Source organism: Rhinolophus ferrumequinum, chromosome 10 (assembly GCF_004115265.2).
Source record: "Rhinolophus ferrumequinum isolate MPI-CBG mRhiFer1 chromosome 10, mRhiFer1_v1.p, whole genome shotgun sequence".
In the NCBI taxonomy this organism is placed as follows: Eukaryota; Metazoa; Chordata; class Mammalia; order Chiroptera; family Rhinolophidae; genus Rhinolophus; species Rhinolophus ferrumequinum.
Genome location: NC_046293.1, coordinates 21,291,169 through 21,306,065, shown reverse-complemented (window position 1 = coordinate 21,306,065; position 14,897 = coordinate 21,291,169). Strand labels below are relative to the sequence as shown.

Genomic DNA, 14,897 nt, shown 5'->3' with positions numbered 1-14,897 from the left:
GAGATTTCAAAATACTAACGTGCAGGTCTCACTGTCACGTAGGAAGGCAGCATAGTGTAAGGGGTCCAGAGCACAGTCTCTGGAGCCACCCACCTTGGGTTCAAATGCTCATATCACCACTTTCTTGTTGTGTTATCTTGGCAAGTCTCTTAAACCCCTATGCCTCATTTCCTCGGCTGTAAGATGGAGATCATTGTACCTACTTCATAGGATTATTGTCAAAATTAAATGGGTTCAATTTATAAAGTTCTTAAATCAGCCTGGCACATATAAATGTTAGTTCTTACACTGATTAGTAAGTATCTATTTGTAAATTTATCAATCTACCCATCTCTATCCATCTCCCAAATTATTTCACGCAGTATTATTACCAGTTTTGCAGCATTTGAATGTACCCTAAAGTACTTCCCCCCCAATTAAACACGTTTATTTTCAATGTTTCATGTAGTCCATTTGTTTTCTGTCTTTGTATCTTCCTGTTCTATATTACACAATATTCCTGTAATGAACGTTGGGGATATTACGCATATATAATTTCTTACTTTCTCGGTGCGTTTTAAGTAACTGCATTTGTTTATTTTAGAAAATGATATGACGGATTATGTTAGCCTCATCAATGAAGTGTGCGTGGAAGCAAAAAGTGCAGGCGATAGGGAGCTACAGGCTGAATTCTTGATGCAAGCTGTAATCATTGGCCTGCAAGAAAAGCACTTAAAGGCAGACATCATAACAAACCTTCAGGTAGGAAACTTCATTCACATTGATATTTACTGAAGGATTCTGGTTAGAACAAAAGGAGAGAATTTTAAATTCCATTAGGTACTGAATACATAACAGCCAATATGGCCAGCTCTTGTTTCAGAGAATTGCAAACAGTACGATCAAAAGGAATAATTTTATTTTAATAGGCCATAATACGTTTGCTTGAAGGAAGTGAGTTTATTTCTCCTCGATCTTGTTTAACCTTGGTGAGAAGCATGCTTTTGCTGGATGACTTAACAAAAGCTGAGAAATTCAAAGAAACTCCCTCTTCGAAAACAGAAAAATTAGATTTGTTGACTCGGTCTCACAACATTCTTATTGAGCAGGTAAGAGTGCTTTTGTGTGTGCAAGATTTAGAAACGTATTTTTCTTTTTTTTTCTTATTCCAGACCCCATTAGTTAATTACCCATTATAATGTTTGTCTTACAGATGTTAACTTTTGGAGAGACAATAGAATTTCTTTCATCAAACACTGCTTATGCAAATCCATTACAGCCTTTGAAAAATGTCTATCTCCCTCATATCATGTTATTGGCCAAAACAAAAATGAGAATTGGTAAGCACACTTAAACATATATTACGCTCAAGTTACTGAGTGTAAAATTTGTATGTTATTTTCAGTCATGCTATCATATGAGTGCATTTATATGGGCAATATTTATGAATACCCAGGCTCTATTTATTTAACTGGTAGATTTTGATCATTTATTAATGTGCCAGGCTGTATGTGAGGACTTGGGAAGTTATTGGAGATGAAATCAGATGTAATCTCTGCTCTTAGTGTGGGAGACAGAAATAAACAAGTAAATAAACCACGTGTAGGAGTGCATGTTATATCACATATCACATCATTATAAATATTGCAGAAAAATAAATATTTTAATATGTATAAAATTGAATAAAATGCATATTGTATAAAATAAAATGTGTATTTGATAACAACTAGACAGAAAATCAGCAAGGATATAGAAAGCTTATATACAATAGTGAATTATGTGTATGTATATAATTATAAATTGTTAGTGTTATGAAAGATGTGAATAAGATCTGCTGGAAAAGAGCAACGAACGGAGGGCTGCCCGTTTCCGTAGTGTAATTGGGGAAGGCCTCTCTGTGGAGATGTCATTTAACCCGAGACCTCAAATGTGAGTCAGTAGTTATGCGTAGTAGAGGCAGAGGAAGCAGTGAGTTGTCGGCTCGGGGGTCAGGGCAACCTTGACATATTCTGGAACTGCCAGGAGACAAGTACAGCCAGAGCAGAGTGGGCTAGGGGCAGCCTAATGGGAAGAGCTGAGCTGGGGATGGTGTATGTTTTAAAATATTACCCTGACTGCTGAGTGAAGAGTAGACTGGAGGGTAGACTTGAGCCGACCAACAATGGACCTGATTAGATCAGGTGGACAGGTAAGCAGAAAGCTTACATACAGCTCCTCAGAAACTAAGGAGGAACTCAGGGACATGTTTTGAGGTTTCTCCAGGACCTCTCTGATCTTTGACCCAAGGCTACCTGCCTTGAGCTCCAGGCGCTTCTTGTGCAGTTCAGAAAGGGAAGAATATCTTGTACCAACTCTCTGTTCTAACCTGTATTAACCATGCCTTTCTATTTTCTGTATTGCTAATGCTTTGACATCAAGTGCCTTGCTAACCAGGGAGGAACTTTCCCTCCCAGAGTTAGCCAGTTCCTAGGAAATAGCAAACCACTCTCCTGTGAGCATGCCTTTCATATGCAAACTAACCGTTCCAGAGCCCACACCATGGACCTTTATTGGGTTCCTTTAGTGTCCTTTGTTGGGCTGTTACATTCCATGCCACTATTCCCCTGCCCTGATCACCCTGGGGCCAGCTATCAGACTAGTAGCAGAGCCCCCTGAAATTATTCAAACTAGCCAATCCTAAACCTGCTTAGCCTGCTTACCCTACCCAACCAATTCCTTCCCATGAAAACCGTAACAAAGGTTCTCATCCACGGTTCCCCTGGCTCCCTCTACTTCCTGACCAACCCCTGTGCTTCCCGTGTGGCCCTGCCCTGAAGTGCTGTGCCCTTTCCTCCTGGGAACTGTAACAAACTATCTTTTCAATGGCAGTGGTCTCCTGACCTGTTAATTGCATCATACATGAATAATAATAAACTCTACATTTTAAAACATTACCCCTGCTTCCTGGAACCCACTTGTCTCCTGCACCAGCAGGTGCTGTCAGCTCAGGAGAGGTCGAGGGTTGGACTAGAATGGGGAAGTTCGGCCAATAAGAGGTGTGCCCCAGCCATCATCTGTCCAGAACCTTTTCCCTTATTTTTCCATCTGACTCTCCCCCTCATTATTATTATTGATCCTTATTATTAGATGATTGTCATCATCAATTGTGGATTTTATTACTGTAGGTAAATCACTTCACTTCTATGTTGTTGAATTTCCTTATTTAGGAAATTACGCTGGCCTAGCTGACCTCTAGAATTCCTTCCAACAATCTGATCCCCTGAGAGTTATTTTTTCTGCATTTTTAGTCCACGGTTTGTTATATCCTCAGTATATTTAATTTCTACAAGAGCTTAAAGTACAGATTGTGTTAAATTGTGCAGATCTTGTTAAATCAAACGTATTCTCTGCTCTCCTGCCTTACTAATCTTGAAGATGTGTCACCATTCAGTAGCAATACTGGTACTATATTTTAGACTTACTTGAAGCAGAACAGCTTGCTTTCTTTTATATTATATTAAATACAGACTTAAAAAACATAACTAAAAGCAGCTTTTTTGTCAAAACAATGTCAGTTTCACAACTTTTTTTTCACAGCATTAATGTTTATTGAAAAAAGGAGCACTTCAATATTATGAAGCATAAAACACTTGATGTGTTCTCGACAGTTTTCCTTTTTAGTGATAGTATAGCCTGCATTGCAAGAATAGAGCCACATAAAAATCATTTTTTTCTTGTGAAAGCATCAGACAGAAAAAAAAGCATTTTCAGATTATTGTTATAAAATAAAAATAAGCATCACCGTTATTTAAGATTATTTTTCCCATTAATGACTGAAACTTGGGCTTCCTTATTAGATGAAAAAGTCAATTACTAAATGTGTGATAGGAGTGAAGAAAGTTGCAAGAATGATGCTGGAGAGTGGGAAGATAATAGAGAGCTGAGCCAGTCACCATCTGTCCTCAAAGAGTTATTGTCTAGTTAGGGAGGGAGAGGGAAAAAAAAAAATAAAACAGTCAATAATTTCTGTAACAGTTTCTTTTCTAATTTTAACAAAAATCTAGGAGACAATTTAGGTACTATTATTATATATTAGTACTATGTTACCTAGTACTATATTATATATGGTATGTAGATAGCACATATAGTACATACATAAGTGCCTGGATGACATGAAGATACGTGATATTTTGTCTCATATTAGTAAACAGCTGCAGTATAATATGAAACAATAATGAAACATAAAAATGGGAGATGTATTGAAATATAAAGTTGTATTGGACAAATGATATCCACATATCTTTCTAATCACACTTGGTAATTGTTGGGATTAAGAGCATGGACTCTGGAGAAAGAAGTCTGCTCTAATTCCCATGAGTAAGTCATTTAACTTCCCCGTGTTTCAGTTTCCTCTCCCATCATGTGTGGATAAGAAAAGTATGTACTAATCTCACTGGCTTGTTTTTGGATGAAACAAGTGGAATGTGTAGTATGTATAGGAGGGCACCTAGTTTGTTCTAAGAGCTTTGCAGGTATTAGCTTTCCTCACTATTCCATGTCTGGCTACCTTCCTCTCCTGGGAGCCCCCTGGAAGCAAGGCTTCAGTTTCTTCATCTCCATGTTCTCAACAGTGTGCTGTCATCCTGTCTTGTCCAAAGTAAGGGCTCTGTAACTTCTCCCTGGGAGAAGGAGAAGGAGAGAGAGAGAGAGAGAGAGCGAGAGAGCAAGAGAGCGAGAGAGAGAGAGAGAGAGAGAGAGAGAGAGAGAGAGAGAGAGAGACTTTTTCCACTATCCTCTGGTTCATATAACACATTTTGAAATAAAAATTTACAAAGAGTCCTAGATTTCCTGAAAGCTCTTTATAAGGCATAGCATCCCGGAACTGAAAATTTTCAGAACCAGAAGAGACCTCAGATATTTTCTAGTTCTGCTGCCTCATTTTTCAGAGAAGGACACTCAAGGCTCAGAGACATGTAGGGACTTGTTCAAAGCCTCAAATGACATGGGAGCACCAATGACTGGCTCAGACCCAGCACTTCAGCTGGAATCTAGGGACTGTATCATTCTGCAAGCCTGTATTGTCTTTCTGTTAATATTCTACTTTGGAGTGTGATAAACTATCCTATCAATGTAGTGTTTCCTCCGGTTGCCTTCTACTCTTTCTCCCAACAGTTCTCTTCTTTAAAATTACCAAAAGACAAGGCAATCATCAGCTGTCAGCCTCAACAACTACTTTCTGAGTAGGCTTCCCTGACATTTTCCAGGTCTGAGCCAGGGCTCCGGTAACCGGCTACCACAGCACCCATGCTTTTCCTGCCACACAATTAACCACATAGTACTTTGATCACCTGTCTGGGGCCATTAGCATTACCCATTAAACACTAGGCTCCGTGATTTATCTCTCTTAAGGAGCTTTGCAGTGTCACAGGTTAGGGAGTGGGCCCTGGAGCCAGCCTGCCTAGGTTCAAATCATGGCCCTGATATGTACTAGTCTTGTGACCTTGGGCAAGTTACTTAAGTCTCCCTGTGCCACCGCTTTCTCCTCTGGAAAATGGCACCCAGTCAGACTCGGAGTCAGAGCTGGGAGGATCACACGAGGTCATGTTTGTCAAGTCCTTGGGATGGAGCCTGACTTGCAGGAAGCACTTAATAAACCTTAGCTCTTACTTTTCTCTTTTCTCATTTTTATCCAGTGCCTACGCACTCAGAAAATATTTTTTCAATAAACGTCTCTCTGTCCGTCTGTCTCTGAGGCCACACAGATGAAATCTAATGCCTCTTCTATACAATAACCCTTCATTATGTTAAGTGATGATGGGACCACACACAAGTATAGCATGTGGGCCTTGCCCTTAACGGGTTTATCATTGAGTTGGGCTGACAAAATATACATAGCAAGCAACACAAAATAGATTTTGTTTCTATTGTGTAGAGCTGAATGGAAACAAAATCACTACCTAATATATGCAAGTTTTATTGGAAGCAACATAAAACTTCATAACACTTCCAGATGTTTCCCTGTCTTAGGACCACAGAAGTTGTTTTGTAGAGCGTTATAAAAATTTTAGAACTGACAGAGCGACTTGAGAGATTATCCTTTCTTTTAAAAATGAGAAAACGTTGAAATTTATCAAACATAAAGTTTCAAAGGGCTATTGTTATAGTTCATTGAAATATTTGGGTATTGAGTTTCTTTCAAAAATTTCTTAGACGCTAAAAACTAAAGACCACCAGGGTTCTTAGTAGGTGCCTTCCTGTGAGAGCAGTCTAGTAACTTGGAGGCTTATTGTGATCACTGCATGCTTTATTATTCCCTCATTATCCAACTGTCTTTCTTTAGGACATACAGCGGCCAAGCAAGTGTATTGTAGTAATAATATAATGAAAAGTAAAAAGAAGGATCCCTCAAAGTGGTTCCCTGCTCTTCAACTTTTTGAAATAGCATTGAAACTCTGTAAGATATCAGCAACAGAAGAACATGAGGTGGAAGCTGAAATCCTTTTTCAGAAAGGTAAGATGTATTTGGGGCCAGAACTATGGTAAAGTTTGTGGAATTGTTTTCCTATTAACTAACAATGGGTTTCTTGAAAATCTGGTTACTGAGTATAAAAAATATAGATTTTTACAAGGGCTTGGTGATGACAAACACATTAATACCTCTGCCAAATTCAGTTTTAGATAAAGAAATTATTTTAAGTTTACATCTAGACAGAAGAAAGAAAGTACTCCTTAGTTTTTTTATAATTGCAATTGCCCCTCCTTGTTTCCATGTATGACTCAAAAATGTCAGCATCAGACATTGAGCTATAAGTAACGTTACTTCAATAATGCCTGGAAGATGCTTTTTTTCTGCATCATTTCATTACTTAGCTAAGCATTTTAGTTCATTTGCAGAAGAGACATACCCATTTAAATTAAATTGCTACAGCATACCTATATTTATAACTTATATACAACACATATTTGCATAACACATTCATATGATTTTATTGTGGCCATTTTATCCATGAGAAAAACGATGATGGTGACGAGTGCTATCATTTATGGAGCATCTCCTAGATGTTAGGCACTGTAGTTAGTGGTTTACATCTCATACTGCTAATTCGTACAACAGCTCACCTGGTAGGCATGGCCATTCCTGGTTGACAGACGAGGAAAATAAGGTGCAGTCTAGTTACATAACTTTTCATAAATCAGCAGCTACCAAATAATAGTGCCAGATGTTAACCCTGGGTAGCCCTGTACCCTGTCCACATGCTGCATGAATCCTTTTCATAGTAATTGTCAGATTTCCCTTTCCTGCCCTTTCTGCTGCTACGACAGTGCCATCCAGCACCGCCGTTTGAAAGCTGCTGCCCACCATCAGGACTGGAAGCTGTGTGAGAACTGGCGCATTGGCATCATCCATCGGGGTTTACCAGCCTTTGCTGACTTTTAGGTCTTTTTGTTTTTAGAGTTGTTTTCTATGATAACTGTGATAGTAGACGAAGGAAAGAGAAAAATGGGTGTAGAGAAAAGTAATGAGTACCTCAGGAGGAAAGGGAAGCGCAAAACAAGGAAATGGAGAGAAAAGGAAGAGGGTAGGAACAGTTGTGTCCAGAAAGCCAAAGGAGGCTTTGACTCATTGCTGCTAACGGAGCCTTGAGACGCCTGCGGAAGAAAGCAAAAGATCTTTTTGTATGGCTTCTCTCCCAGCAAGAAACAACAGACAGACAGATGAAAAGGAAAGCAATCCAGTTTTCTGAATTTTCAGCATGCAATATTTGTTCTGAAGTTCTAAATGATACAAAAAGGAAAATCCATCTTTGTGTATCTTTTTCTCCTGTCAGGCAAAATAGAACGTCAAGTATTAATGGAAGAGAAATCTCCTAATGCACAACTTGAGAGTTTACCTGAAGCTATACAACTAAGCTTGAGACATGATCAAAACTCAGGGTAAAGCAAATATCTTTCCACTGTTGTAACAATGTGTGTGTTTTGGTTTGAGCCCCATGTTCTGGTGGTACATTGAATATTCAAGGTGGAAGTGATGGGAGACCCTCTTCCCACAGCAGGGCTAGTTCACTGTATCCAACAGGTTTCCGGACTTCCTTTTCAAGCTTGTTGCTCTTGGCTCTAACCCAAGGCGTTTTCAGCGATGGTTGGTTATCATGGTGGCCTATTGGACTGTGGCTCTCTTCTAGTCTGCACTTAGATCAATCTCCAGTCAGTCCCAGAATGACAGGAGCCTCCCCTGCATGTGAAATTGTGTCTAAAAGGGAATATGTGGATTTTCATTCTGGTCAGTAGTACTAGGGTGAGCCAACTTAATTCTGTTTAAAAATCATCTCCAGATTGAGAATATGCCACAATAATTACAACTGCACTAATCTAAACGTCCCCAACTGACAGGTCCGGTAGTGAACACACAGACCTACCCATAGCAAATATCTTCTTTCTGCATAACTCTATGTGTCTCTTTCAGTATAAATTAGTGTAGGAGGGTAGATAAATGCTTGATTTTCAAGCCAGGTTCCTCCAGTCCGCACCTTCACTTCTTTACTGCCTTGTTTGCTGGAATATCCTGGACTAGTGTTGGTGCTGGGCTTCATGGCAGCCACAGCATGGAGTGTGGCCAGCACAGGACAAGGTAGAAAGCTCAGGTCTCGCCAAGAGCTTCTAATTTCAGTAGGGAGGCAGATGCTAGTGTGTGTGCGGAAAGTGCTGTGAGAAGAGGGGGTGAGTTTGGGACAGATGCTGCTTTTGCCTATTTTCACCTTTCATTAGCTCAGAAATTATTGGCGAATGATGCAAAATGATTATGAGTGGTGAAGGTATGTAAGGAGTACAACGCTCTATCATTTTAGGTTGATAAGGGACTCCTACCTAGAGATGGCCCTATTATATTTACATCTGAAGAAGCCAAAGAACAAGCTTTCAGTAAGACCATTAACTCCTAAGGTAATAAACTATTTTATTAGAAATTTTAAGTTAATTGCCTTTTGAACTTGCTATTTTGGTAACACTGTGTTATTGAAATAATGAGACTGATTTTCCTGTGTGACTTAGAGAAATTACCATGTTTCCCCGAAAATAAGATCTAGCTGGACCATGAGCTCTAATGCGTCTTTTGGAGCAAAAATTAATATAAGACCCGGTATTATATTATATTATAAAGTCCGGGTTTTATATAAGATCCGGTATTACATTATATTATACCCAGTCTTATACTATACTATATTATATTATGTTATGTTATGTTATATTATATTATACCCTGGTGTTATATTATATTAAAATAAGACCGAGACTTATATTAATTTTTGCTCCAAAAGACACATTAGAGCTGATGGTCCAGTTAGATCTTATTTTCGGGAAAACATGGTAATTCATTGCTTGTGGTGACACTCAGATTTAGACACCTCTTTGGATATTTTACATAAAGCTCTGGAAATTGGTTTCATGTAGACATTTTTGTCTGTTAAAATGTTGTCTATGAAATGTAGGTGCTTGTAAATACTGTAAGCTATTAGTGTGAATTAGGTAATTGCAGGATATGACATATTACTTACACAGTAAGGTTTTCATTACTGATGTGGGCTTCAAACAGACCACCTTTTGATAGAGTTACTAATTCATTCATCACATATCTGTTGAGCAGCTACTGTGACCCAGGCAGCATTCTGGAAGGTGATTAAATACTATCCAAGCCAAAGTCTGCCCTTTTTCTCATGGACCCACCAAGAGATCTTTTCAGAAAATTTTGGTGTCAAGTTTCTAATTTTTGAGACAGCATAAACATGATTTAAAACCATTAGACAAATAAGATTTCAGTCAATTGAATTATTCACATGGTAGCTGCCTTCAGTGATAGCAGCCATTTTTTTTCTATCAAAAATCTATGATTGCGTAGAAAAGTTGCTTTTTGTGGTGTGGTAAACTTGTTGATTTTCAGTAAGAGAAAACAAAAATTGTTGTTTTCATAGCAAATGGCAATACAAATGAATAGGATGCTATGATAATAATATATCAACTTTTTGGTCTTTGTTAGAGAAGTGCTTATAATTAAGAGCTTGAACAAGTTAGAATCTGAATAAAAAGACTACTATAATTCCATACAATATCATCATTTTATGTGTATCTTGACATGATATAAATGTTTTAGAAAGTCATACAATTACTAGACACACAGAAAACAGCCAAAAACAAATAAAAAAATTCATCCAGACACATTCAAACCGTTGAAATATAACACTTGAGATTTGTCCTAATAAAGACAATGCTTTATAAGCCCTTAAAAGAAAGCATTATTGTTTCACTTTTATGGAATCCATATAGCAGAATAACTAGAGCACTGGTTTGGATTTGAATCCGAGCTTTATGGCATACTAGCAGTGTGATTGGAGACTTTCCAAGCTTAGATTTCTCATCTGTGAAATGGAGACGATGATGGTTCGGAGAATTAAATAATGTAATGGGCTTGACACGTAATAGATACTCAAGGGAACTATTCTCCATCACAATGTAATTTCAGTTAAACATCTACAGTCTATCTTTCTAAAGTATTTTGTACATAGTAGGTATTCACTAATTATTTGTAAGCTAAGTTTACTTGACTATTTTTTGAACATTCATTCATTTATTCATTCATTAACCAAACACTAACCGAGTGCTTAATGTGTGCCAGGCATGTTACTCTCTTTCCCTAAGGGGCACAAAGTCTAGCAAGGGAGAGAAATAATCATATCACAATGTAATGAGGACTGTAATACAATCAAGATATGTCAAGGAAGGGAAGTGGAGCCAGGTAGGGGCTGATTTTGCTTTGGGGGAATGCTGGAGAAAGCTGCACAGATGAGATGAATTTTGAAGGATCAGTAGAAGTTTTCCAAGTCAAGTGGGAAAAAAATAGTCCAAAGCGAGAGATCATTGAGCACACATTTTAAAAATAGATTTGTTGAGGTATGATTTACATGAATTAACCTATTTTAAGAGTGCAGTTCACAGATGTTTAGTAACTTTATAGAGTTGTGCAACTATCACCATCAGCCAATTTTAGAACATTATCATAATTCCAAAAAGATCCCTAGTGCCCATTTGCAGTCATTCCCATTTCCACCTCTAGCTTCAGGCAACCACTAATCTATTTTCTGTCTCTATGGATTTCCTTTCCTGGATATTTCACATAAATGGAATTAAGCAATATGTAGTCTTGTGCCTGCTTTTTTCCCTTAGCATTGTCTTCTTGAGGTTCACCCATGCTGTAGCATGTAACCATAGTTTGTTCCTTTTTATTGCTGAATAGTATTCCTTTATATGGATATAACATATTTTCTTTGTCCATTTAACAGTTGATGGACATATGAATTATTTCCCCCCCTTTTTTTTGCTATTATGACTAATGCTGCTTTGAACATTTATATACAAGTTTTTATGTGGACATGTTTTTACTTCTCTTGAGTGTATACCGAAGAATGGAATTACTGGGTCATGTCAACTCTACGTTTAGCCTTCTGTTGATCTCTAAGATTGTTTTCCAAAGTCAAATCATTACCAGCAGTATATGAGGGTTCCAGTGTCTCCACATCCTTGCTAACAGTTATTATTATCTATTTTTTGACTCTCCATTGTAGTGGTGTGATGTAGTATTTCATTGTGCTTTTGATTTGCATTTCCCTGATGGCTAATGATGTTGAGCGTCTTTTCAGGTGCTCATTGGCCGTTTGTAAGTGAAATAAGTCAGACAGATAAAGACAAATACCACTTAACGATTTCACTTATATGTGGAATCTAAAAAAATAAGACATATGGGTAAATAAAACAGAAATGGACCCACAGATAATAGAGAACAAGCTGATGGTTGCCAAATGGGAGAGAATTGGGGGATATGTACTTTCCAATTTCAAAAAAAGAGAATAATAATATATATGTACCTATTGACATGAAAAGATGTTCAAAGTATATGGGGAAATAAAAGTGTACATTACAAGATAGGATGCAACATATGATCCCCTTTAAAAATAAAAGATATATACACACATATATTCCCTGTATATAAAAGCAGAAAAATTATTAACAGTGTTATCTCAGGCTTAAGGATAAATAGATTTTTCTTAATATTTTTTCCTAATTTTCAATAATGAGCTTGCATTATTTGAATATTAATAGTAGACCCAAGTGGCATTTTATATAAAGCATTTACTTTACCTAAAATGATATTTACCATTTTAATAGAGGATCTACAAATGGAATATATTGTATGTAAAGATATCAGAAATGAGAATATTACTTTAAAGTTTCTAAAATGTACAGTAAATAAGACAGGATACTTATGTAAAGGTAGACTTATAAATCAATAAAACAGTATTGGGAGTCTGTATGTTTTAAAACAATACACACACATATTCATGATAAAATACTTATGATCTACATTTAGATTTATAATCAGTTAATTTTGACAAATGTGCTAGGGCAATTCAATGAAAAATCCATCAATCAATCGCTCAAAAACTCATAACTCAATAAAAAAGATAAATAACTCAATTTAGGTTATGGTCAAAGGATGTGAATATGTTGGCATATAGGTACAGTGGAATATTACTCAGCAATAAAAAGGAGTTAGGAGTTTTTTAATGTATATTCTAGATACAAGTCCCTAATCAGATATATGATTTGCAGATAATTTCTCCAGTTGGTGGCTTGTCTTTTCAACAAATGGTGCTGGAACAACTGGATATCTTTGTATAAAAAGATGAATTTAAATACTTCCTCACATTTTACACAAATATTAATTCAAAGTGGATTATACATAAACATAAAAGCTAAACCTATAAAAATTCTAGAAGAAAACACAGGCAAAATCTCCAACTATGATCTTCCTTTTCAAAATTGTTTTGACTGCTTTGAGTTTTTACATTTTCATATACATTTTAGGATACACTTGTCATTTTATGCACAAAAACTATTTTGGTAGGGATCGTTTATACATCAATTTGGGGATAATTGCCATCTTAACAATATTGAATCTTCCAATTCATAATATGAACTGTCTCTTCATTTATTTAGATATTAGCTAATTTCAACAATGTTTTTACTTTTCAGTGTACACATTTGTTACATTTTTGTTAAGTTTATTTTTATTGTGGATGAAACGTTTTCTTAACCTCATTTTCAAATCGTTCATTGCTGCTTTATAGAAATACAATTGATTTATGTGTGTCGAGTTTTGTATCCTGTGACTTTGCTGAATACATTTATTAATTCTAGGTGTGTGTGTGTGTGTGTGTGTGTGTGTGTGTGTGTGTGTGTGAGTCTTGGGATTTTCTGCATATACAAGTAGGATCATGTCTTCAGCAAACAAAGACAATTTCCCTTCTTCATTTTCCATCTAAAAGCATTTTTTTTCCCTTTCTTTTTCTTGCTTGTTTGTGTGGGCTAGAATCTCCTTTGCAATGTTGAACACCTCCCCCATCAAAAAATGCCCACCTTACTTTTTATTTCAGTCCAAATTTTTCTATTCTGAGCTGAAGCCCAACCTCCTCAATAAAGCTTTCCTCTCAATTCAAAATGAGTTCTTTTTTTTAATGTCTGTGTCACTAATCGTTCTTCCATTATAGTCATTTAAGGTTATTCTGCATTCTTCATTTAATGCCTATCAGTCTTGTTTCCAGACTTTAAGTAGGTAAATGTTAATATAGCAGTAAGCTGGCAACGGCTACCCCAGAGCCTAGGTGGTTTCATTACAGCTAACGACTAGGACCTTTGTGTCTTGAGACAGAGCTGTATTGCTTAGATTCCCCATAGGCGGATCTCTGCAGGTATCGGCTGCCAAGCCTTACACGTGGTCTAGGCCAAGCACATTTACATATTGTATTTCTTGCTCTGGCATCAGCATTATTCACTGTCTTCCCTTTTACTTGAGAATGTTGTAGCCAGAAGTAGAAGAGAGATATTTTTATTATTGTTTCCTTTATTCTGCAGATTTGTTGAAGATTAAAGAATTGGCCAAAACACGAGAGCATCAAAAAGTAGAACCAAGCAGTCTAATTGAACACTGTCATCCAGATTAGTTAAATCTTAAAAATTGACTATTAACACTTATTTTGGTTATCTTTAAAAATGTAAAACAAGTATTATGTTGCTGGTGAAGTTTCTTTTCTTTCTGTGTATTTCTGTAGCATTGACTTTCTTATGTTTTAAAACAATACACACACATATTCATGATGAAATATATCTTCATTCATCGTTAGTTTTTGCTGTTTTATGGAACTTTATAATTACATTGTTCCTTTAGTAGTTTCCTAGTTAGAAAGATGATAGCAAATACCTTTTAGAAACTTTAAAGTAATATTCTCATTTCTGATATCTTTACATACAATATATTCCATTTGTAGATCCTCTATTAAAATGGTAAATATCATTTTAGGTAAAGTAAATGCTTTATATAAAATGCCACTTGTGTTTACTATTAATATTCAAATAATGCAAGCTCATTATTGAAAATTAGAAAAAATGTTAAGAAAAATCTATTTATCTTTTAAGCCTGAGATAACACTGTTAATAATTTTTCTGCTTTTATATACAGGAAATATATGTGTATATATATCTTTTTTTTAAATGGGATCATATGTTGCATCCTATCTTGTAATGTACACTTTTATTTCCCCATATACATTGAACATCTTTTCATGTCAATAGGTACATATATATTATTATTCTCTTTATTCTTTTTTAATTCATTATTGATTTTATGCATAATTTAAAAAATATTTTATTTTATCTAAAAAGTATTTTCAATTACAGTTGACATTCAGTATTATTCTCTGTTAGTTTCAGGCATACAATATAGTGGTTTGACATTTATATAATTTGCGAAGTGATCCCCTCTGATAAGTCTAGTACCCACCTGGCACCATGCGTAGTATTACAATATCATTGACTGTATTCTCTATACTATACTT

General features: G+C 36.3%; 1 protein-coding gene across 1 annotated transcript in view; it reads left to right on the top strand.

The window, feature by feature from the left end:
* The window catches only part of CFAP54 (cilia and flagella associated protein 54), a 253,643-nt gene that overhangs the window by 187,293 nt on the left and 51,453 nt on the right, over nucleotides 1-14,897 (top strand). The window contains exons 54-59 of the mRNA XM_033116208.1: nucleotides 584-741; nucleotides 909-1,088; nucleotides 1,193-1,319; nucleotides 6,299-6,469; nucleotides 7,788-7,893; nucleotides 8,805-8,898. Coding sequence (XP_032972099.1) covers nucleotides 584-741; nucleotides 909-1,088; nucleotides 1,193-1,319; nucleotides 6,299-6,469; nucleotides 7,788-7,893; nucleotides 8,805-8,898 — 836 coding nt within the window. The remainder of the gene's footprint in view (nucleotides 1-583; nucleotides 742-908; nucleotides 1,089-1,192; nucleotides 1,320-6,298; nucleotides 6,470-7,787; nucleotides 7,894-8,804; nucleotides 8,899-14,897) is intronic.